The 24,810-nt window shown below is 40.1% G+C and overlaps 1 protein-coding gene across 2 annotated transcripts; it reads right to left on the minus strand.

The window, feature by feature from the left end:
* Positions 1-17: 17 nt before the first annotated feature.
* NEK5 (NIMA related kinase 5) lies at positions 18-24,751 on the minus strand. 2 transcript variants are annotated; one of them, XM_046900213.1, is made up of 23 exons: positions 24,718-24,751; positions 22,597-22,737; positions 20,782-20,878; positions 18,711-18,808; positions 15,373-15,456; positions 15,197-15,267; positions 14,416-14,502; positions 13,555-13,609; positions 12,427-12,627; positions 12,256-12,328; positions 11,575-11,705; positions 9,475-9,674; positions 8,603-8,669; positions 8,147-8,266; positions 7,934-8,017; positions 7,725-7,829; positions 6,162-6,242; positions 5,351-5,419; positions 5,109-5,232; positions 4,775-4,906; positions 3,662-3,799; positions 1,766-1,853; positions 18-1,378 (listed from the first exon to the last, which is right to left on the minus strand). In XM_046900213.1, the coding sequence occupies exons 2-23, from the start codon at positions 22,711-22,713 to the stop codon at positions 1,120-1,122; spliced, it is 2,481 nt and encodes an 826-aa protein (XP_046756169.1). In that variant the 5' UTR covers positions 22,714-22,737; positions 24,718-24,751; the 3' UTR covers positions 18-1,119. The 2 variants fall into 2 exon arrangements, with proteins under 2 accessions (XP_046756169.1, XP_015131520.2); XM_015276034.4 differs by having other exon boundaries at positions 24,714-24,751.
* Between the last annotated feature and the right edge of the window lie 59 nt (positions 24,752-24,810).

Consider the following 24,810-nt stretch of genomic DNA (forward strand, 5'->3'; position numbering starts at 1 on the left):
TAAGTACTCCAACAACATGAAAAGAAAAATGCAGTTATTTTTAATGAAGAAAAATGTAAGCAGCTGTTTCTCATATAGTCTTGGCGACTTCACTACCTCCAGCAGTTCCTCTAACACAGTATTTGCTAGCTTGCTTTTTTTAGTGTCATAATTGTCAGTCCTTACATTAGCTATTTCCTCATGTCCTTTACAGTACGATGTGGTATTTCTCTAGCTCTGTCCTACTGAAAGGTTTTCTGTTCCTGGGGAATAAGAGGGTCTAAATTAAAGACCATCATTAGACAGTACCCAAATACAAACCTCACGACTCTAAAATAGTGCTTATAGCACCGAGAACTAAGTGAACAAAAAGTTAAAATATTAGGCATCTGTTTTCGTATCCAAAATGGAGAAACATGGGGGGGTTTTTTGAGCCATCACAACGGCCTTTCGGGTTGTGCTGCAAACTAAAAGAAAAGTGCAACAAGCTACTGGAATAGGACTTTAGAATGTGGTTTTTTTCCTCTGTTTAAACTTCACCTGTATTGATGACCTTTTGGATGAGAAAAAAATATGGTTGGAAAAGCCCATGTTCAATCACTGGAACCCTGTCTTATGTTTTATTAGGAACTGGGGAACGCACAATTCTCATGGTATAGTAAGCCCTTTTGCTACTGCTGTGTAACTGCTGAGTTGGAGGCGCAGTCAGTGCAGTATAAATGAAGCTATATGAAATAGAAAGGTGCACTGGTGGTAGAGAGAGGTTATGAAAAGCTGGCAAAGCTTCTTAAAATGGGGCATTTATTGATCTATGAAAATAAAATACGCTGACTGGCTGCAGAGTATGCAGTCAGAAGGTTGCCCAAGCAACTGTCAGAGGTGGCCCAGGTAGTTTAGATTAATCAAGAAAAGTGCATTAAGTTCTGGATTGGGGTTTTTCAACATGTAGCAATTAAAAATTAGCCTGTTATTTTTTTTCCTTTAAAAAATGTCAAAAAAAAAAACATCTTAATTGTTTGACGCTGTTGAAAAGCAATTGATTTACCTGGAATTTATTGACAGCTACCTGGATTTTATTTTTCTTTTTTTTTTTACTGATGGAGTTGACAGTTCCAGGAAAATTTTGTTCTGAATCAGTAATCATTCTTGTGCATCAGGTAGCTGTTGCTTGCTTTGTTCATGATTTGAATCTAAAGTAAGTGACCCGCAGTTACTTTCCAAATCATCATTAGATTTCTCGAGTAGTTTCCTAGTTAAGCTTCTACTTTCTTCGTGAGTTTGATCTCTATTTATTGAAAGCACGGAAGACTCCGTGCATCTCTCTGTTGAAGACGTTACCACCTTTTCCAAAGCTGCTTCCAGCTCACGTCTCAGCTCATCTCCAGAGTCTTCAAAATTTCTGTAAATTAAGCAAGAAAATTGTACTCATTAAGTGTATTTTGTTACAAGTGTTTCTAGTTTCAGCGCCTTTGAGATTTTTTACAATGCTTTGTAAAGAACATACAAGCTACATAGAAAACATAAGTTGTTTCTTCACCTCTTTTTGTGAGATTTTGTACTATCTAAATGGGAACGAGCCATGTTAATACTTAGGCCTAACATCTTTAACATCAGTGTTAGCAATTGAAAATAAATTACAGTTGAAAGTTAGGGTTAGCAGACTGTAAAACAAGTTTTCTTCAGTTATGAATTTAAAAGAACTGAGAAAAAGAGCTTCAGGCAATATATCCCGCCATTTCATGAAAACTTCATTGTGTGAATTTGATTTCTGATGTGCTTGACTTACGTGTCTTCATCATCTGATCTTGGCTCAAGTCTGCCTTCATCAACAGCAACACAGGAACATGTTTCTGAATCATCCTCCTTGCTTTCTTCTGAAGGCAACAAGGTTAATTTCTTTATTTCCATATTAGCTAATTATTAAATTGTATCAAAAATAACAGCAAATCAATAAATGCTTTATTTAATTTATTTATGGAATTACAGCACTGTAAGTACTGTGCTTAACTGACTTCAATTATTCTTGATCACACGTTTTAGTCAGCGGTTTATAACTTCAGCTTGGTGGAATCCAGCATGTTTGTAGGCCGTAACCAAAGGACTATGAAGGGTAAGTAAGAATGTAGATCTGATGTTAGGAGGTTAAATACCAAACACAACGGCCTCCATTTTCAGTGGAAAACTTAGGAGAGTACTGTGTGGGAAAGACTGAAAATTACTTCTTGAATATAGTAACTATGATTCCCTGAAACTGCTCACTTGAAAAGACTGGAAGGCAACTTCTACCTGAAAAGTGGGACAACAGCTGTAAGAGTGGTTTCAGTGCACAGTGGATACATTCTGTGTGTAGTCCAACAGAAATCTGCCGGTTTGGGTAACGATGTATTCCACAATGACAGCTTTGTGTAGCAGGACAGAACTGGGTACTGAAGGAGCGTGGTATTTTAATAATATATAACTGATCAAAGGAATAGCACTTACAAATACTCGCATGACCTTATTCTTGCTTTAGTTCTAAGGACTGCTGACATTAATGAAAAGGAAATGGCCACAAGTTGTGCCAGAGGAGATCTAGGTTAGACATAAGGAAAAACTTCTCTCAGAGAGTGGTCAGGCGCTGGAATGGCTGCCCAGGGAGTCGCCTCCAGTTGGAGTCGCCGTCCCTGGCAGTGTTCAAGAGGCATCTGGATGAGGAGCTATGAGATATGGTTTAGTGGCTTGTGGTAGCAATGGGAATGGGAGGACGGCTGGACTAGATGATCTTGTAGGTCCTTTCCAACCTTGTGATTCTATGATTCTATGAAAAGTGATTCCTTTTTTATTTTTTTAATGTATAAGCCTTAAAGCCAGTTCCAGAAAGGTAATTCAGCCTCACTTAGCCTTCAGGATGAAGGAGATTTTAAAAAGCTTGTTATTCTACTGGAGCATGTATGTGATGCATAATTAGCAAGAGTGCTGGCTGCACTGTTGTGAATGAAAGATATTTCTCACGATCCATTAAAAGCGTTGAAATTTGGTGCACGCAATTTATTTGGCTTCCTTTCATCCAACTAAACATTCAGTAGACTGACAACTGTGTAAAACTACACCATTTGGTTACATTTATCTTTCTATAGAAAATTCTCTGCTTTTTAGCTCCGTGCTGATGCAAAGTAAATGTCATTTTTAAAGCAGCCCGTTACTTTAGAAAAGTGTGCTGCAGCGTAAGTGAGCTGAAATCAGTTTCATTGTCAGCGTTATCAGCATGGACCACGTAAAGTCAGTCACCAGCCATTATGTACTACAATTTACAGCTGTTCTACAGAAATACGTATATTTGCACAGGTTTTTTACAGGGTTCTTCAATCTCAACAGTTGCAGGGGCTATATCCAGGTTTGTGCTATCTCCCATCTTGTTGGTAGTAGTACTTTAACCTTATCTGCCCAAGTAAATGAAGAATTATATATGAACTGATAGCTGGTAAACAGGTTTACCCTGCCACTGAAAACAGCTACATCCTGAAAGAGGACTTGTACTGCTACAGGACAGAGCCAGCACTGCTGGCAGAGGCTGCAAATGTTTTTCTCATTTATCAACTGCTTCTAAATGTTCTAAATGTACTGCTTCTTGTCACAGATCCTCTGCCAGTATAGTAACACACTGAAGGAAACCTTGTGTAATTTACAGCACCAGACATCCTACCTATTTCCTCTTCAAGCTGGATGAAGGAATCATTAGAGAGTTCTGCTTTTGCTAAGATGTTCAGGAGTGTCCCTGGAGCTGTTTGTTTCCACTGCTTCCTGTTTTCTGTGACGTCTTCAGGCAGCATAACACGGTCAGCTGAAGAATAGGAAGGTTCTCAGGTCACTAAATCATGACTGTGGCATGTCACTGCCTTTTGCTAGAATTAAACTCATTTTGACGCTGATTTCTTCCTTCTGTACAACACTGGACTGTCTGGACTGTTTGTCACTAAAAATTCTTAACACCAATGTTTATGTTCTAGTAATAAGCATACTTGTCCTGGAACAGACAGGTAGAGCTTCACTGAGCAGTCCTTGTTCTCAGACTTGTTTGTTTGGAGCTGAAAAAGCTTCCAAGAAATTCCTGTTTCTCTTGTTCCCTGTGCCCATCACCTAAGGTGCAATGAACAAGAAATGGCATCCTAACAATATTCCGCTTTGTCTTGACTATCCATGCAAACTCTTCAGGTTGTTTCTGTGTATCTGGGGAGACTGCAAGAATGCTGGAAAAGTCCTTTGTTTACAGCAACCAGACACTGGAGCTACCTTTCTGCCTGGGAATATATGCACTGGTGCTGCAAGAAAGCAAGCAAATCACCTCTTCAGAAAAGGAACACTACCACAATCACATCTGTATAAGGATGCACTTGTGATGTATTAACATGAGCCTATGGCGTGGGAAACCAGAACACCACCACACTCTTGGATGACTTTGGCCACAGACTGCCAGAGTTCTTTGGTATTATCAGCTCAAGGCCCGAGAAAGCTGTGTTGATTCACTGCAGACTGGCAGCGAATTACTCAGGTCACAGAGTGATTCATAACACTGTGCTCTTTCTATTTATGAGCAGCAAAACATGATTGTAATATTAGAGGGGAAAGCAATTCTTTCATTCTATGGTTTAACACATGCAATAACCTCAACTATTACAAAGTCCTTCCAATTAAAAGCCTATTAGATCATGTGAATGCTCTGGTATGGAACAGTATGCAGAGGTATTTAAGTAAGTAGTATGGCTGAATTTCAGTAGCTCTCCACTTTAACTCAATGGAAAACATCAAACTTCCTTACAGTGTTCATTTTCAGCCATAGTGGCACATACAGATGAAGTATCAGTATTGGCTAAAAAATTCAGTAGTGTCTGAGGTGTTCCAGCTTGCCAATGCTTTCTTGTTTTTTCAGCATCACTTGCATCACTGGACGCTAGAGAAAAGAAAAAGAGGAAGAAGTTATTCCATTTTTAAATAGATTTTAGAGGGATTGTAACATTGTTGATAATGTATAAGATATTAAAGTGAGAGAGAAACGTCAGGTAAACTTGTTATATCTTGCAGTCACTGAACTTACCTAGCTCTTACCTAATTTTCAGGACTCATAGTCAGTATTGAATTCCCCTATGAAATACCTGCTTGGTATCCAGATAATTCTCCCAAAGCCCTCTCCATGGGACCTTCATAAACTTTCAACAATTCGTCTTCAAGATTCTCACTATCCACAAAAGTTAATATCTCATTGAGTTTATCCTGAACCTGGAAGAAACCACGGTAGAGAACGGTGGTAATGAAAACATTTAAAGCTTAGATAATGGAGCTACTGACACCGTTTCAGATTACTAATGTAAGTGCTTTGAATATAACTGAACCCTACCTCTGCTTCTTGAATGCTGTTTTCTTCAGGAACGCACACATCTAAATTAATTTCAAATTTTACTCCTCCCTAAAGAAAATTCAAACACTTCATTAAAATATGTTATTAAAATATATAATTAAAGGAACACAGTTTAGACAGAACTACAGACTTGAAAATCATTGTGCTGTTAAAAATAACTGCTGTTTAGTAGCATTTTTCTTCTGTTTAACAAGATCAAATAAGACAAAAATAGATCATTCTGAAGAGCAGTTTATGGATATTTCCAAATGACTGCATGCAGTACAGAAGGCCAGAATATCACTGATTTTAAGAAAAAGGTGTCTTTAATAATCATTTAATTTAAATACTTGTAATACACTGAGTTGGTTCTTATGGCTGGTTCTCAGCCATTATTAAAATGCACTTCACAAAGCACCTTTAGTCCACTTCAGAATTATTTTATGGTCAAAAGCTTTCCTGATATCTCACGTGCATTCCCATTCACTTCCTACCCCCTCTTACAGTTGAAAGAGCACTACAGAGAATAATGCTTCACAAAAATATGTTCAGACAAGCAGCTTGATATTAAGATGAACAAATGGGGACTGATTTCTATCTGATAAGACTTAAATGGGGTCTCTCTCAAAAGACCTGAAAAGCTCTGCCATATGTTTCTTAGTTGTTCTATCTTGTCACAGAAACTTAGCAAATGGTCCTCTTAATAGATTCTCAAATGCTTTGATTTCCAGAGCTAGTGTGGCATAACAGAATCATTTAAATGGTACAGATTTAAGAATAAAATGGCAAAACAAATAGTAAGTACAGATACCTTTCTGCTGTATTTCTTCTCTAGATGTTTTTGGTCTTGCCTGTCCTGGAGTCTGACCTGTTTAAAGTTTTCTTCCATGTCCTGGAAGGAGAGAAAAACAGCAACTTTAAAATAACTATTTGGAAGCAGAATATGTATATACCTTATGCAAAAAGACTTGTTTTAGTAATAAATCTAGTCATTGATTTCCTCATATATGTGTCTGTAAGAATATTCCATTCATTGCCTAATTTCATCCTGGCAGACTTTGGAAATGATGAAAATCAATATTATAACTGAAACCTGTACCTGTACAAAGTCTAGCCGCTTTTCACGTTATCTTGATTTCTGGTAACACCTAAATGTTATTTAATTATCCCTCTGCATATTCCTATATCCCGTGTTAGAACATGTCTCGTAAAAGTAAAGTAAATGATGGTATAAAGGTCCATCAGTTATCTGCTGTACATCTGCACGTCCTCAACACCAGGTGAAGCCACAACAACTCACAGACCTTTTAGAAATATCTGTGGAGTTTCTCCAGTAGATGGAGTGCCCATGAATTACGGTTACATCAGACAGGCATAAAACTTACTTTTCTGTCCAGTTGTGGCTTGAGTTGCCTATAGCCTTGCTTATCCCAACAAGTGATTTCATTTTAGTCGAAGCTAGATTTAGGATCCATTAATCACTGAAGAATATCCTTCTTATATTGGCAGGTGTGGCCCAACTTCCCACTGCAGTAGGGTAGCAATGCCTGTCACATTTTATGTGGAAATCTGCCTTCTGCTACTCAACAGCGCAGGAAGTCTTACACAACATGAAGCAAATTCTGGCTGAAGAATCCTACCATCTATACCAGGGCTGTTTTCCTTTCAAAATTAGCCGTCGGTTTGTGCTCTGATAAATAATTTGACAAGCTGACACTTTCATATGTTTCACTAATGAAATTACTGCTGCAGAACTACATGTGGTCTGGAAACCTCATCTGGTTTTCACCACACCAGTATTTCAAAGTAAAAATGGAACAATTCTGAAGCTCCATTCCAGTGGCTGTTTTGGTAGTATTTGATGAGAAAGAAGTGATGAGTTCCTGTAGATGGAAAACTTTGGCTCCACTTCTTATTTCCACTTCTCCCAAATTTCTGTTCAGGTAAGAAATCCACATAAAACTGGATTGTATCTTACTTCCCAAGTAAGCATCTTCCTTACAGGAGAAGTATTCATGTTCTACTGTGAGCTCTTATTTAATACATCTGTACAGAATTCTAATGAAGATTTACAGTGTGAGTGGCTTCCTCTTTCCTTCATTCAGAACAGAAGGAGAAGAGACACACCATAAAAAGAAATGAGGTCAAAGTACCTCTCCATAATTAAATGGGGGGAAAAAAAATGACCAAACCAAATTAGGACTCATCCAAATAAGCTTTCCAGGATGCTCATGAAGGGAATCACAGGATATTTTCATATGCGATACAAATATCAGTTAAGATTTAGGCTTTACATTTTTCATAACTGTCCCAGGCAGTGAATAAAAGACCACGAATAAAAAGTTCTGCATAGACTATAGGATGGTACTCATACCTCAGGTGATTCTCCTCTTATTCCAGCTGTATCTTTAGTTTCAGACTGGTCTTCAGCTTTCCCTTGACTCACCAGAAAGGTTTTATCTTGTATTTTTTGATTCTCCTAAGGAACATGTTTATAAAATTTTCATTTCAATTACTAATTAAGTGTATTACTTTAAAAAAGGAAAAGGAAATGTGACAGCATGTATTTTTGAGCTTTGCTACCTGGCATACTCTTGCTCTTAATCTGAATTCTCTCATATTGCTGTGGTATTCTTCACGAATTTTCTGTAACTGTTTCAGATACTCCTATTAAACAACAACAAGTTAGAATGCATATTTATTAGAAAGGCATAGAGAAACAGGAATATAAGGAATACCATTGCTGAGGAGTATAAGAAAACAGCTTTAAGCAACTAAGAAAAATATCTTCTTTACCTGTTCTTTCATCTCATTCTTTCTAGACGTGTCCTGCTGATGCATTTTGAGATGCTCCTCATTTATTTTTTGCATCTGCATTTGGTCATGATACAGGTCAGCAGAGGATGGTCGCAGTCCCTGTAGAGGCACAAATAAATCCCAAAGAAAATGAATCTTCACTCAGAATCCTTTCTTCGGTGCTCACTCAATTCACTTTCCCTCTTCCACTGAGGATTGCGTTAAGGCAAGTGTGTATTTTTGGAAGTAAGAGCCATAGTAGGATTTTACACTGTTTCAGTTTTATATTAAAAATAAAACCTCAAGATGACCATTGTAGAGCAGATCAACAAAATTGCTAGAGCAGAACTTCCTACCTGTCACTGTTACAGTCTACAGGAAAGACATCAGTACATCTTTAGGATTTTCATTCAGATTCTTTCACAGATTTTATTCTGAGATTCAGTATTTACTCACCAGCTGTTTTTCCACTTTAATCTTGTACTGCTGGGCCTCAAAGCGCCTTTGAAGGTATTCTGCAGGCCTGAGAGAAGAAAGTGATGTTATTTTATTTCACAGATTCTATCTTTTGCACAACCAATACTCTGCCAGCTCGTTTGTACAACACGAATGTATACGTAAGGATAAAATATGTATTAATACAGGACAACAGTATAATAGCAAAAAGAAAACATACGCTCTTTGGGCAGTGCCATTCCTGTTATCTCAGTTACGTTAGCCTTCTGAAGAGCAAAAGTACCTCTTCACTTTTTATTTGCTAAATGGTGTGTGAAAATGTTAGTGAAAATAAAGTCGTTTTTCCTGATCCTCAAAATAAGTGGTCAATCATGGAATGGACAGGCATTCTCAAAAGAAAAGTTTTCTACCTCTGCTTTATAAAAGAAAGGCTTTGAAATCCACAGACTGCTGAAGAGCAGGTCTTTATATCTAAAACCAAAACATAGGCTCTCCAGAAAAACAACATTTGCATGAACGGCTGCATGAACAGCTTTTGCTCTTTCTGTTTCTGATGGGAAGAAGAGACCAAGTTTATCTTTGATATAGTCAGAAAGTCTACAGAAAGGTTGTGTTTTACTCTTCACCCAATGAGATGTGGGAGACATTTTGATAATGAAATTTCAAACATCAGGACAGCACATTCAGAAGGAACTTGTGGATTGAGAAGAGCAGGAGTTACAATGTTGTACAGTAAACTTATGCAAAACTTATCAAAGACCAAGCAGAGAAGGAATGATTACATAAGCCATAATTAAAGCGCTACCTAAAGAGGAAGGCTGATTAGTCGAAATAGTGAGGGACACTACTAGTAAATAGTGAGAAAGGTTTACCATGCAGGTTGGGGCGGTGGAGGTGCAATTTGTCCTTTTAGTTTATAGTATTCCTCTGCTCTTTGGCTGATGTGAGAGAGGTCATAACATGCATTAATTTTCCTTTGCAAATTGTCAAGTTTATCATAGTAATGACCATAATGGCCATGAACTCTAATATTTTCTGGCCTTTCTGCCATCTGAAATCTGGAGCTCTGTGGCTGAAAATATAATAAAGGATGTTAATTTAACTGTTTTCATTTGTATCGATACCAGTTTGAACTATTCCCTATCCTCCCCATTCTGAGTTGCATTTTAATACAGCCTGTTTACAGTATAGTTAGTGTAAGTTCTCCAAGTCATTTCACAAACTTCCTAACTTGTTACATTCAGGGTGTATGTAATCTTACTGTCATCCTTCTCTTTTCCATGTTCTATCAACTCCTGTGATTAGACAGCAGCCCATGTTGTTGTGCGAGTCAGGACTTCGTGCCCTGTAACTTAGTTGCCCTTGAGCCACACCACTGTTCTGAAGTCCAGAGCACTGAGATAATTCTGGGAGAGTCTTATGTTGACATGTGACAGCAGTGGGAACGTGGGACATAGTTTGGGGCAGTATACACACAGACTAATGGGACATAGTTTGGGGCAGTATACACACAGACTAATGGGACATAGTTTGGGGCAGTATACACACAGACTAATGGGACATAGTTTGGGGCAGTATACACACAGACTAATGCTTTCTGGGGAGCACTGTGCTGCTCATATCAGCATCTCTTTGATTATCTGCCTGTGGGAGTTAGCTTCTCATTTCTCAAAGTCCTTACTGTGATGCAACATTCCTGTATCCCTTATTTGCGACAAGACTGCCTTTTCTATCTCATAAGAACAACAAAGAGAAAGGTCACATGCTGATGCATGATATAAAAGAAGTGTAACAAGACATCAATGAACTTTCCCACAGTGGGAGACTAAAAACCATCACATGGTGTAGGAGAAAAATGCTGAAAATCAAAAAGCATCTCAGGGTCCCTTCCTTAGCTAGTAAATACATTATCTATTCCTCCCTGTTTTGCATCTCTACCCACAGCATAGTGCAGACCAATGCACAATATAGATTGATATCTATATAAGAAGAAAAATTTTCCACTGCCAATAATATTCCTAAGAAAGAGGTAACTTCAGAAAGTGTACGTATTGTGCCTCATTATAAGAAATTCTAGACTATGGTGTCCAGAAGTATGGCAATCTAATGCAACAGGAAAACCAAATCAGACCATCTAAATAAGAAGACTGAGAACTGGGAGCAGTGAAGCGGGTGCCTGGTGACACAGGACATGAAAAAGGCTGAGGTACTGAATCCCCTTCTTTGTCTCAGACTTCAGCAGCAAGCATGGCCTTAAGGAATCCCAGGGCCTTCTGAACAGGGAGAGAGAGTTTGGAGCAGGGAAGACATACCGTTGGTGGAAGAGGATCAGACTAGAGGACACATAAGCAAACTGAACATAGATGAAACCATACACAAGAGGTGTCTGAGGACTGAAGGAAAGCAGATGTCATTCCTATCTTGCAAAAAAGCAGGAAGAAGGGAACTCCAGGCCAGGCAGCCCCACCTTGATGCCTGGCAAGGTGATGCATCAACTTATCCTGGAAATCATTTACAGATGCATAAAAGACAAGAAGATGATCAGGAGAAATCAGTATGAATTTACAAAGGGAAGGTCACACTTGACTGACCTTATAACCGTCTTCAATGAAATGACTGGCTTGGTAGACAAAGGGAGAGCGGCAGCTATTGCCGACCTTGACTTTAGAACAGCTTTTGGTACTGTCTCCCAGAACATCTTCAAAGAGATGCTGATCTAGAATGGGCTGGAGGAGTAGTGGGGTAGATCGAAAACTAGCTGAACTCAGAGCTGATCATGCTACATAGCTGGATGCCACTAGCCAGCAAGGTACCCCAGGGGACAATACTGGGCCTGATAGAGCTTAACATCTTTTGGATGATGGATGCAGGCATTAGGTTGAATTTAATAGGACTTCTAAAGGACCTCTTTTAACATTAGGAGTTTATCTTCTAAGATAATTAAATGTTATGAGAATGTGGATGCACAGTACCTGAAGCTGCTGCCCTCTTGAAGAAGGTTTCCATTCATTTCTTTGAAATAATTCCTGTGTTGTGACAGGTACCACCATTCCAGATTTTGGAAGAATTTGGTCCTGAACTCTCCTTCTTTGAAGCTTACAAACTTTTTAAAAACAAAAGATTAAAAGGTAACTTTCTTTCCTTTATAAACAGTGCAGTGGCAAACCATAGTAGGGTGTATAAACCTAACACCGACAGGCTGAATTAATAAACACTCCTTACATCCTTTCATCATAGAATCATATTTCATCATACCTCGCAGTTCCCAAGCACTCTGCCTTTCATTCTTACAATGACGTGTTTTTGAAACGTTATAATTTGTCACACTCACGTAAAGTGGATTTTACTAATCAGTTTTGCAAAGAAGCACACTAAATAAAAGAGACACCTCTGTAAACCAGAACCACATGGCAGCTTTTCTAGCTGAGTGCTGAAAATGATCAGTGGTCTCTTTTCCTGAACAGGTAGGATAGTGATGCACTGTCTAGGGTGAATGTTTCTGCTATGTCAGTTCTCTCCTTGTATTATCTTCAGATTTGACTGAAACTCTTGTATCCAAATGTGCAATAAAGACTGCTGGTAAAATCACCATCAAACGTATCATAACTAACGAACACAAGTATAGAACCAAAGTTAAATAACATTATAGTTACCTGGCATCACCTTGGCTTCAGGCAGTGATCCTGAAGGCTTTCTTCTATGTACAACAGCGTGACTGAGTTCTTCCTGTGTTAACAATAAGCAACATAAGTATCCGACAGAACTGTTTTATACTACCATGATACACATTTTCCTCTTGGCAAGCAGCAGTACAAGGTACTCACCTCAGGGGGCAGATGTCTGAGAACAAGCTTCTGCAAGAAGGGCTTCCTTAAAATTGAATTGATAGATGGTCGATCTCTCGGAGATATTTTAAACAACTGGGAAATTAACATCCTCAGATCATATGAATAGTTGGGAGACACTGGGTGAAAATATCCTCTGCAGATCTTCAGCACCAGCTGGTGCAAACTATTGCCTTCAAACTTAATCAGTGAAAAACATAAAAAGGTGACAGTAAGTGCTGCTGGTTGGAAGTGATGAATTAGACAGAATCATTGAATCATCATGGTTGGAAAAGACCTCTAAGATCATCTAGTCCGACCATCCACCTACCGCCAGTGTTGCCCACTAAACCATGTTCCTTAACGTCACATCTACATGTTTCTTGAACAACTCCAAGGATGGTGACACAAGCACCTCCCTGGGCAGCCCATTCCAGTGCCTGACTACTCTTTCAAAGAAGGATTTCTTCCTAATATCCAACCTGAACTTCCCCTGGTGAAACTTGAGTCTATTCTCTGTTGCCCTATTGCCAATATCTCAGCGTGAAAAAAGGCACTTGCTGACAGGAGCTGTGCTATGCAATCTCTTCAGAAATCATTTCTCATCATCTGTAGTTTGCTGAAGAAAAATTAACATAACCACTTTCTTAATGTATTTTCTGGTTATGTTTTCCTTGTTTCAGCTGCATGACTCAGGAGGTGTGATAGCTTTGGTACTTGGAAGGGGTTTTTCATATTCCACTTCTATACAGCAACACAGACACAATTTTTCCAGAAATAAACAAGATTAATTTTGCCAAAAGCTGTTAAGCAGAAACCTGCATACATGCTATCTTCACAGCATTCAACTTCAAAGCCTCAGTTCACACAACTTATCCTCTGTGTTCTGTGTTCTCAGGAACCAAGGTACAACCTGATTTTTCATTACTGATGCAACTCAGCTGAGTCAATCATAATATATTGTATTTTGGTATGCACAAAACAGACACAATACAAAAAATTAAACACTGGCAGTCGTGCTTTAATATAAATTCTAATAGTTTATTAATACTGATATTACTATAAATTTTCTAGGCTGCCCACTTTCTTTTTAATAATATGATACTGATCAAATTATAAGGTACTTACAGGATGCTTCAGTGCACATAGCTCATAGAGCACACAGCCAAGAGACCAAATATCTCTGTGAATAAAAGGAATTAAAGTTTCAGGAAAAGCCAGTAATATCTATTTACACGTAATCAGTATTTCTTTTCAGTTCTCAAATTTATAAAATCATAGAATCAAAAAATGGCTTGGGTTGGAAGGGACCTGAAGGATCATCAGGTTCCAATGCCTTTGCCACAGGCAGAGTTGCCAACATAGGCATAGATCCATTCTCCCCCTTCTGCTCAGATTCCAGTCTTCAACTGGGAGGACTGAGGAGAATACCACCTGCACTCCTAATCCCTTCAACATCTCCCCAAGGGATGTAAAGATTTTTTTTGATATTTTTTAATATCCTGGTTGCAGTCTCATGCAACCCAGCTTGAAAGACCAGGGAGGGATAGTAGTCAGTTGGCTTTATCATACCTGGTATCGTCCTTCTCGATGTCCTGAATGTAGCCCCCCAGCAGGTGGCAAACCTCTCTAAAGAGGTTATCTGGGCCACAGATTTACTAGCATTATTCCATCAGACATTAGTATTGGTGAACCTTTTGTTTCTTCTTAAGATGCATTGAAAATATAAACCTTAAATTTGCTTTTTTAATTGTAGCACAAACGGTTCTATGGTACCTAATCAGGTACTATCCTTATCACTGGAAAAGGCACATGGTATAAACTATGTCTGCTTAATATTCCTACCAAGAGCAAAGCTATCTCTAGCTGATAGTGTGAAATTCCTGGTGTCCCGCAGAAATACTAATTTAAACCACAACATTATGAAAATAAGTTATCTCGTGACTGCACACCGTCATGCACAAGCATAGGAAGAAAACAGAGACTTACGTTTTATTGTTATACGGTCGATTTTCACAGATCTCTGGTGACAGATAATAGGGGGTCCCTACACACGTATAGGCAAACTCTGTAGTGCTAATGAAACACAATAAACAAAAAGGCTTATACACTGAAAAAGTCTGCAAGCAATTGAGTTAGACTCAATGGGGCACATTATAGCTGCTCTCTCTTACTTAAGCCAAGCTTGTCCTGAGTCAGTAAAGACAAGACAGATCACTCTCCTTGAGAGAACAGAGTTCAGCCACATGGATGCAAGCCATAATATGCCATTTACTTCAGTGTTTCAGAGGAGGGGTTCTAGTCCTTTTTTTTAAAAATTAGTATAATCATATTTTTGGAGAACATACTAAGAAAAGAAATAGTATGAACTCTACAAACTCCTTCCTTACAATCTTTCTTAAGTTTTTAATGCTATTCAGTGCTTTTTATTTTTCTGAAGCATTAGATTTGATTACCAAAGGCTGCAAGAACAGCAGCTGTGACTCCAGAATATCATTATATCAGTTCTGTAAGGAATAGCGTAAGATTGAGGCTTCTCCACTCTATGCAGCATAGGATGAGAAACAGCCTATAAGGAGAGTTATAAAGATCTGTGGTTTCAAGCAGCATGGCACATTTCAGGATAATGGGAAAAAATATAGTGACAGACACTTCATATTCTAAACCACGCACAATTCACAGACGGTTTTCACATCCAGGTTGCATTCTAAACATTTAAAAAATAGTCATACTTGGTGCAGATCACATACAAAATATAAAAGATACTTACTCATTCAACTGTCTTGCTATGCCAAAGTCTCCAAGCTTTGCTACCTTCCCATTACTACTAAGAAAAATGTTCTGAAAAAGAAGAAAGTGATATGCAAAAATGAAACATAGCAGAGCTTCTTAAGCATATTCTTCACAAGATAAAAATCACTCCTTTTCCCATCTCACTTTTACTACCTGTGATTTTATGTCTCTGTGTAAAATCTTCCTGTCATGAATATGCTTCAAGCCCAAGGAGATCTGTACAAACCAACTCAAAATCTGCAGTGAAAGATAAACGGACAGATAGCTGTAATCCTGTGTGGATAAAATATATACAACAAAGATAACAACAAAATCAAATATATAGAGAGAACAGATGATATAAAATATTAAGAAATAATAAATGACTAAAAATAATGCCACAGACTTTTCCTTTCTTTTTTTCAGTGCTATCAAGAGACAGATATAAATACCTGCTCCCTCTTTCTTTAACTCAGTCAAGTTTTCATTGACTGTGACACGACCATCACTTGAGCATGGACTGAATAATCATGTCAAAGGAGAATAAGACGACTAGATCTTTACTTAGAAATGAGTTAACAACAACAACTAAGGCAGAATTGGGTAGTGACTTCCTAATCCTCAGCAGTGGATGCCATACCATGCAGTTATAATGCTCATAATTGTACCAAATGTGGTCTGGAGAAAAAGAAACAGAGGAGGCAGGTCTGACAGGTAATGGGGAGCTGGCTTCCTCAGACATAGAAAATGCTGAGGTATTCAATGAGTGCTTTGCCTCAGTCTTCACAGGTGGTCAGGCTTCTCACATCTGCCAGGACCATGAGCCTCTAGGTGAGAGTGTGGGGAGTGGTTTCTGTGCTACTGTAATGGTGGAACGAGTCCTTCTCATGAAACTGAACGTGTATAAGTCCATGGAGACGGATTATATCCATCCCAGGGTTCTGAAAGAGATGGCTGATGTGGTTGCTGAGCTGCTCTCCATCATATTTGAAAAATCATGGCTGTCCGGTGAAATCCCCAGTGACTGGAAAAAGGGAAACATTACTCCCATTTTTAAGAAAGGGAGAAAGGAAGACCCAGGGAACTACAGGCCGGTGAGCCTCACCTCTGTGCCTGGGAAGATCATGGAGCAGATCCTCCTAGAAGCTATATTAAACTTACGAGATAAAGAGGTGATTCGAGACAGCCAGTGTGGCTTCACCAAGGGCAGATTGTGCCTTACCAATCTGGTGGCCTTCTATGATGGAGTGATGGCGTTGGTGGACAGGTGAAGGGTGATAGATGTCATCTACCTGGACATCTGCAAAGCCTTTGACGTGGTCCCTCATCACATCCTCCTCTCTAAATTGGAGAAGTATGGATTTGAAGGATGGACTGTTCGATGGCTGGATGGATGCAGCCAAAGGGTTGTGATTAATGGTTCTGTGTCAGGGTGGAAGACGGTCACAAGCAGTGTCCCTCAGGGGCTGGTCTTGGGACCGGTGTTCTTCAACATCTTCATCAATGACACAGATGATGGCATCGAGTGCATCCTCAGCAAGTTCATAGATAACACCAAGCTGAGCGGTGCAGTCGATACACTGGAGGGAAGGGAAGCCATCCAGAGGGACCTGGACAGGCTGGAGAAGTGGGCCCATGAAAACTTAATGAAGTTCAATAAGGCCAAGTGCAGGGTGCTGCACTTGGGTCAGGGCAATCTCAGGTATTTATACAAACTGAGAGATCTCCTTGAGAGCAGCCCTGAAGAGAAGAACTTGGAGGTCCTGGTAGATGAGAAGCTGGACATGAGCCAGCAGTGTATGCTTGCAGCCCTGCAGGCCAACTGTGTTCTGGGCTGCATTAAAAAAAGAGTGGCCAGCAGGGAGAGGGAGGTGATGGTCCCCCTCTACTCAGCTCTTGTGAGGCTCCATCTGGAATACTGCGTCCAGGCCTGGGGCCCTCAGTACAGGAAGGACGTGGAGCTCTTGGAGCGGGTCCAGAGGAGTGCCACTAAGATGATCAGAGGGCTGGAGCACCTCTCCTATGAGGAAAGGTTGAGGGAACTGGGCTTGTTTAGCTTGGAGAAGAGAAGGGTACAGGGAGACCTCATTGTGGCCTTCCAGTACTTGAAGAGAGCATATAAACAGGAGGGAAAATGACTGTTTACAGGGGTGGATAGTGATAGGACAAGGGGGAATGGTTCTAAACTGAGACGGGGGAGGTTTAGGTTAGATATTAGGAAGAAGTTTTTCACCCAGAGGGTGGTGACGCACTGGAACAGGTTGCCCAAAGAGGCTGTGGATGCCCCATCCCTGGAGGCATTCAAGGCCAGGCTGGATGTGGCTCTGCACAGCCTGGTCTGGTGGTTGGCAACCCTGCATATTGCAGGGGGGTTGAAACTAGATGATCTTTGTAACGCTTTTCAACCCAGGCCATTCTATGATTCTATGAAACGTGGTTAAAAAGAAGAGCTATGAAGGAACTTGGTTATTAAGTACTCACATAGGTTTATTCTTAACCCCAGACGGTTCCTAAGCATATATTTAACTTCAGATACATATGGGTTTTACTGAATAACAGCCACTGGATTTAATTTAGAAACAAAAGTAAGTCTTGCTTACATGTTTCTCTCTCCAGGAAAACTGAAGGTCATAGAAGACTTTAACTGAGTTTATATAATCTTTTATCTAGTAATGCTTCATGTTTCACAGATGATTCCATGAGTAGAGCTGATATAATAAATACATAAATAGTACACTAGGGAGTTCCTCTTTTCCAACTTAAGCAAGAAGTAATGTCATAAAATTCAGAGTAAATTTCCGCTAACAGGTTAGATATGTCTATGTAGTATCTAGACAAGTTTTCATTATAACTGCAAGAGTGGAAGACTACATGCAATTAAATAATGAGTTCAATATAGGAAGTCCAATATATAGAAAGATTTCCCTCAGAATGCTTAAAGCTACTTAAAAGATCAAGGAACAGGCTAAAAAGTAGTGCGAACTTCTGTTTCTGTGAGCTGCAATACCTCTCAAACATACCTATTTACAAATTAAAATGTATGTGAATATGTTCCAAAAGCAATCGGAATTCTGGCCTTGTTTCTCTGGGTTGGTTTAACAATTTAAATGGCACCAGAAAACTTCTAACCCAAATACAATGAATGGGAGATTTACTTCATTATAAAGCACGATACGTCATGATGCAAATCACACAAGAATGAAGAACTCATACATAATATATCCCCTAGTAACTCCAGAACACCTTTTAAAATAAACCTGGCTGAGCAGGTTGAATTGCGTTCACAATGGAAGGAACAAAGGGAAGAGGAATAAAATTGGCATCAAAATACTATTAATAAATTCATGTAAGATCTTAAAATAGTGTAAAAAGCAAACTCTAAACTGCCATTAAAATAATCAAAGAAATGTTCAGTTTTTGAAACAGTTCATAGAAGAAACAGTTGCTAGGACTGGACAATTCAAACAACATTTAACATAATACGTCCTTTGCTCTACGTTAACTTCTTTCACCTGGTCCTCCTCAAACAGTACTCCATGCTGCATATTTATCCTCTTCATTAAATCTCCACCATCACAGTATTCCATCACAATATATAGCTTGTTCTCTTCTGAAAGGAAAAGTATATTTTTCCTTTATTACTCATTAATATAGCAATAAATTATTTACATTTTGTACAGTCTTTCTATTAAGAGGATTGATTTCCTAGCTATTCCTCCATTTCAAAGAGTAACTGATAAAACATGGATACCTCAGTGCCACCTGAAGCAAAAGTATGAAATACCTAAACGTTTATTTAAATGGAGACTCACCAATATATTAAATACATGAGATAGACCTCAAGAGACCACATTGATAGAAAGAAGCCAGATATTCTTACAGCAAATGCTAATTTCCCAATAATAATTAAGTATACAGTCAATGTTAGGGAAAAGGCTAAAAGCAGCAGTTCAGTAGCAGAAATAAACACCAGGTGCTATAACTGTGAGAACTCACCCTGTTCTTATTTTTCTGGAGTCCAGAAGACTACCAGATTAGCACGTTCCCTGAAATATTTATAATCCTGATCACATAAAACAATTTGAACAAAAGCAGTAACTACAGTATTTGTTCCATAAGGCATTCCTTATAACAGATGTCAGCAGGAAAAATATAGGGAGTTAGCTTTTATGAAGAACAGCCTTCCTTCCATCTCTTTCAGTCCTGTATCAACTCTGATTTTATAAAGCTTTCTTTCCCTCACAATATGAAAACACAACTGTATGGAGAAACTGCATTAAAATCAGGGATGGACACATACAGTAATTATGAATAACTGCGAGTTATGAGTAATCATGAGCTTACTTTTGACAATGAAAAGATTCCTGTCTTAGTCAATAACCAACAGTAACATAACCCCACAGGTCCTGGCCTGTTGGCAGGCCTTTACCCTTGTCCCAGCTCAAAGCCTCATGCTAGTCTTTGTTAGAAACAGGTACCCATCTTCAAACAAATATTCAAGAGAGGACATTCCTCTCTGGCTACTGGTTCTCTTCTTATAGTGAACTCAGAAAATCCTAGACTAACCTGAGCTAGGGAAGCTTCACTTCCCCCAGCCCAAACCTCCTTCTCCCTGTGGGCCTCCAAGGAGTCCCAGAATAACCTGTGACAAAAACCTTTGCACTGCCCAGTACTAACTTTATGTCAAAGCTGAGCTTTCACCAGTACTTGGGATCACTCCAGCTCTAAAATGAACATGGATATGCAAATCTTTGTTGATTCTAGTCCCCATCTCAAAAGGGAAGGGCCCAAAGTAAACCTGGGCCCTCATTTGTTTCCATTCCCAAGCAATAGCTGTAAACCACAGACAGCTAGCACTGACTTGTAAGCCTTGTGCTCCTGAAATCTAGGAACTGTTTGACACACTCCCAAACCCCACCCTGTGTTAGCTCCTTACAGCCCCAGTTATCTCCCTGGACCCAGAAGCCTGTGAGATTGTGGACCCCAAGGAGCCCCAACCCCACTGTGGGGTCTCAGACAGGGTGTGCAGCAAGTTCTACCTGAACCATATATTAACTGCACGCTCCCTATGGACACCAGCCTTCATCTTTTCTTCACAGGCCCTCCAAAATCCAGCCTCAACCTCTGTCCAAAAGCCACTCCGCTCCCTCTTTCCCTCCCCAGTTTCCTCCCAGATTTCAAGCCAAAACTCTTCTGCAAGTTTAGGGATACTTCAGAATGTGGTTCAAGTCAAAGGGCCACGGGGCCTATATCCTGCCATACTCAAAAGCTCTCTTCTTCTATTGAAACTCCTGGGAAAGCCTGACAGAACTCTGGACCTCTGAAGGTCAAGACTAAAGTTCAGGTGAAGCAATGCAGAGATCCCAGGCTCTAGCATTTGATCCTTATGTGCCACCCACTCAGTGAAGAGAGAAAGTGGTGACTAAAGCTGACACCTTGTGTTCATTTTTCAGAGCTGGGAGCGGTCCCTACTGATAAGTAAGGTGTTGGGGCCACACTTCATGTTGGTCAATAAGAACAAGCTAGGCTTTGCTGCCTTTCACTCCTATAGTCACAAATAAAACAAAAATGTTAAAAGTAAACCTTGCAAAGAAGCATAGAAGGTTACTATATTTGCATGCTTCATCTTGGCCAGAAGAATGACTTCTTTCTGAGAGGCTTCTTTTTCCTTCACAGGCATCTACAAAGAATTAAGAAACCATATGCTAGCAGTGATACACTTAACTCTTTCCAAAAGTAGTTACATTGGTGTCAAACCATTCCTACCAACACAGAAAGACTGCCACAAGGTGATGCAGAAATACTATAAAACATGAGGTACATACAATATGAAATAACCACTTGCAGTAGATGTTTGGAAATACACTGGAACATTATCAAAGCAAAATCAAATTATTATGTTTTACACACAGGCAAATGTATAGCTTTAAACTTTTTGCACAAATGCTATTACTAAGTTGATGAAAAAACACAAAAGTTAAACTGTCTTTATATATTTGAAGAGTAAAGGTCAGGACGATTCTGTATTCTTAATAAGGGTGATTTCAAAAGAATAAAGAAAAAAAAAGTCCTGTTTTACAACTGTTATGAGTTCTTGCAACACTTCAAGCAAAATCTTTACCCTGTGACAGTAAAGAGAAGACATATTTGGTTGTGATCACATATTTTATTGATATAATTCCTTAAAAACTCATGCTGCAGAGTATCCTGATTCTATTAAAATGTCCTGTTTTATTTATAAAAATAAGTTTCCTACTCTCCAATTTGAAATGTAATCCTTAAAGATTCAGAAGTCAGAAGGCGAAAAGACACACACAGACACAGCTCATACCAGAAAGACACACACTTTACAACATAAGACAAATTTTACAAGTTCAGAGTCAGAATTTTCTGTAACCAGCTCTTGTTCAACAGCTGGGATAAACTACAAGAAATTACTTACTTTGGTGTTCTTTCTATTTTGCATAATTGAAATACAAGATTAGAAACGAGCAAATCAAAGCACATTTTTTTTCTGGGTTTTAATCTGCAGGTTATATAGTTCTTTCTAGGCCTCATATATAAAAGTTTTCTTCTATTATGATTCTCTAATACATCATAAATTCACTACTGTGGCCCAGAACACCAGACCTGTCACAAGCACGTAGATACCCAATGAAAATGACTATTGAAATTCCTGTATTGAGACCACAGGGAGTTCAACTGCCTCTTTCTAGAAGTAGATATAAGAGGGCATTACCCTGATACCTGGGCTAGCCACTCTAACCTGCCTTTACAGCCCACAGAAAGAAACATGGCACTTCTGTGGCCCAATTCACCTCAGTCTAGAACAGAATTCTCAAACACAACAAACAGCATCCTCGTTCTCCTAAAGCAGGCCTGAGCCCAACCAAGTAGCTGACATGACAACTACAGAACGGACATTTTGAGTTAGACAAGATGAATCAAACTGCCACACACAATAAATGAGAATTGGAAGGACTCTGTTGTAAATTACTCATGTCTGAAAACATGGATGTGGAAGAAAAAAAAGGAAATGGAAGTTTATAGAAACGTGTCACAAAATTGTGCCGTGTTAATTCATTAGCAATATTTCATTGTAGATGAATCATCTGCTATACAAGTTAAATCAGGTACTACAATGCTTGGTAGGTACAGCTTTAAGAAGAAAAAAAGCAGTGAAAAACAAAGTGTTAATACCAAAATATGTATTTACTCTACCTTTGAAAAATCACTAAGATGGCAGTCAAAGAGTACAGAGACCAAAAAGTTTAACTCTACCTATCAAGATACATCTACAAACGTGGTAAGATTTCACCCAAGTACATGTGCTAGCAGAATGCAATCAGCACAATCTGGTAAATAACTATTGTTATCACCCAAGTCTTGTTGTTTTACCTTAGTTAAATCAATCTCTTTGATAACACACTGCTCATTATCCACTTTTGCTTTTGCCAAGAATATTTTGCCGAAAGATCCTTCTCCAATTTTTTTAAGGATTTCATATCTATCCATGAAGTCTTTGTCTTAAAGCAGTAGCTAAAAAAAAATGAATACCCAAGTTAGTACTGCATGCAGTCAGTGCCGTAACATCTGAGTTGGGACTGCCAAAATAGAGACTGTCTTACAATACTGGAACTTTTTGCACATTTCTATCATATTTTTATTACTGCTGCTGATGCTTCCTCAAACTGTTAGCTCCTGGAAGCCTGCAAATTACTGTGGACCTGTACTTTCAATAAGCACCAAATAAAGGAAAGCTTAAAACACAAAATCATAGAATCATTAAGGCTGGAAAAGACCACTAAGATCATCTGGCCCAACCATCTGTCCATCCCCACCATGCCCAATGTCCCACAGTGCCATATCCACATGCTTCATGAACACCTGCAGGGATGGCGATTCCACCACCCACCTGGGCAGTCTGCTTCAGTGCATCACCACATCACCACTCTTTCTGAGAAGTTCTTCCTAATATCCAAGCTGAAACGTTGCTGGTGCAACTTAAGGCATATTGCTAGTTACACAGGAAAACAGACTGACTCCCACCTCACCACAACCTCTTTTTAGGCAGCTGTAGAGAGCAATAAGGGCTCCCCGGAGCCTCCTTTCATCCAGACTCAACAATCCCAGTTCTCTCAGCTGTTCCCTGTAAGACTTGTTTTTCAGACCCTTTACAGCTTCATTGCCCTTCTGTGGACATGCTCCACGGCCTCAATATCTTTCTCGTATTGAGGGGCCCAAAAACTGAACACAGTATGCAGAGGATAGATTTAGACTAGACATTAAGAGGTAAGACTTTACTGTGAGGGTGGTGAGGCACTGGAACAGGTTGCTCAGAGAGGCTCTAGATGACCCCTCCCTGGAAGCATCAAAGGCCAGGCTGGATGGGGTTTTGAGCCACCTGGTCTGGTGGGAGGCATCCCTGCCTATAGCAGGGGGTTGGAACTAAATGATTTTACAAGTCCCTTCCAACTGAAACCATTCTATGATTCTGTGATTCTATGACTCTGCTCAAGGTATGGCCTCACCAGAGCTGAATACAGAGAGATGATCACCCCCCTGGCTCCTACTGGCTGCACTAATTCTGATACAAGCCAGGATGTCACTGGCCTTCTTGACCACCTGGGCACACTGATGGCTCACGTTCAGCCGAGCGTCAACCATACTCTCAGGTCCATTTCTTCTACACAGTCTTACAGTCACTCTGCCCCAAGCCTGTAGTGTTGCCTGGGGTTGTTGTGGCCAAAGTGCAGGACCCAGCACTTGGTCTTGTTGAACTTCATCCCACTGGCCTCAGCCCAGCTACCCAGCCTGTCCAGATCCCTCTGTAGGGCCTTTCTACCCTGGGGCAGATCAACACTTCCTTCCACTTTGGTGTCACCTGCAAACTTATTAAGGGTGCACTAACATGCTCCCAGCACAAACTAAAATTAAAAGAAAGAAAGAAAGAGGGAGAGGCAGCATAAAGTACGATGTAAGACTGATGATTTGGGAGTTTGACATTACTTAGAGGTTACCAATACTGCACACTTGATCCTTAATGGGCAAAATAAACACAGAACATACTGCTTGTTGATTTAGGTTACACCCCTGGCAGTGACAGCCAAAGGTACTTGCAACCCATGCGTAAGCAAACTTGCACGGCTAACAGATGCACACGCCTTGAAGTTTTATTTATTAGTTGGACTAAGAGTTACCAAGGAAGGTATGCACAGATAACCACGCTGTTCCTGTCAGGAACAGCTCCCTCGGCCTGTGGGGCCCTCGCACCGCCTCCCACTCCCCCCCAGGGCCACTTCTCTGCAGGCCGAGGCCCCAGGCAGGCACTGACGGCAGCTCCCTGCCGGGGGCACCAGCTGTGGGGAGGCAGCTCGGCGGGCATGGTTTCCCCCACCGCTCCCTCCCGTCCGCTGTGGTGCCGTCGTCATGGCGACGGGGCGCGCCGCGCGGGCCCCCCTGCCCGGGGCCCATCCCCCGCTGCCCGGCTCGGTCCTAACAGGGAACCGCAGTACCTGCGTCCGCCCAGCCGGCTCCGGAGCCCCGCGGCCAGGAGGAGGAGGAGAAAGTGGAGGAGGAGGAGACTTCCAGGTGGGCCTGAAGCCGCGGGCA

This window comes from Gallus gallus, chromosome 1, assembly GCF_016699485.2.
Source record: "Gallus gallus isolate bGalGal1 chromosome 1, bGalGal1.mat.broiler.GRCg7b, whole genome shotgun sequence".
Taxonomy (NCBI): Eukaryota; Metazoa; Chordata; class Aves; order Galliformes; family Phasianidae; genus Gallus; species Gallus gallus.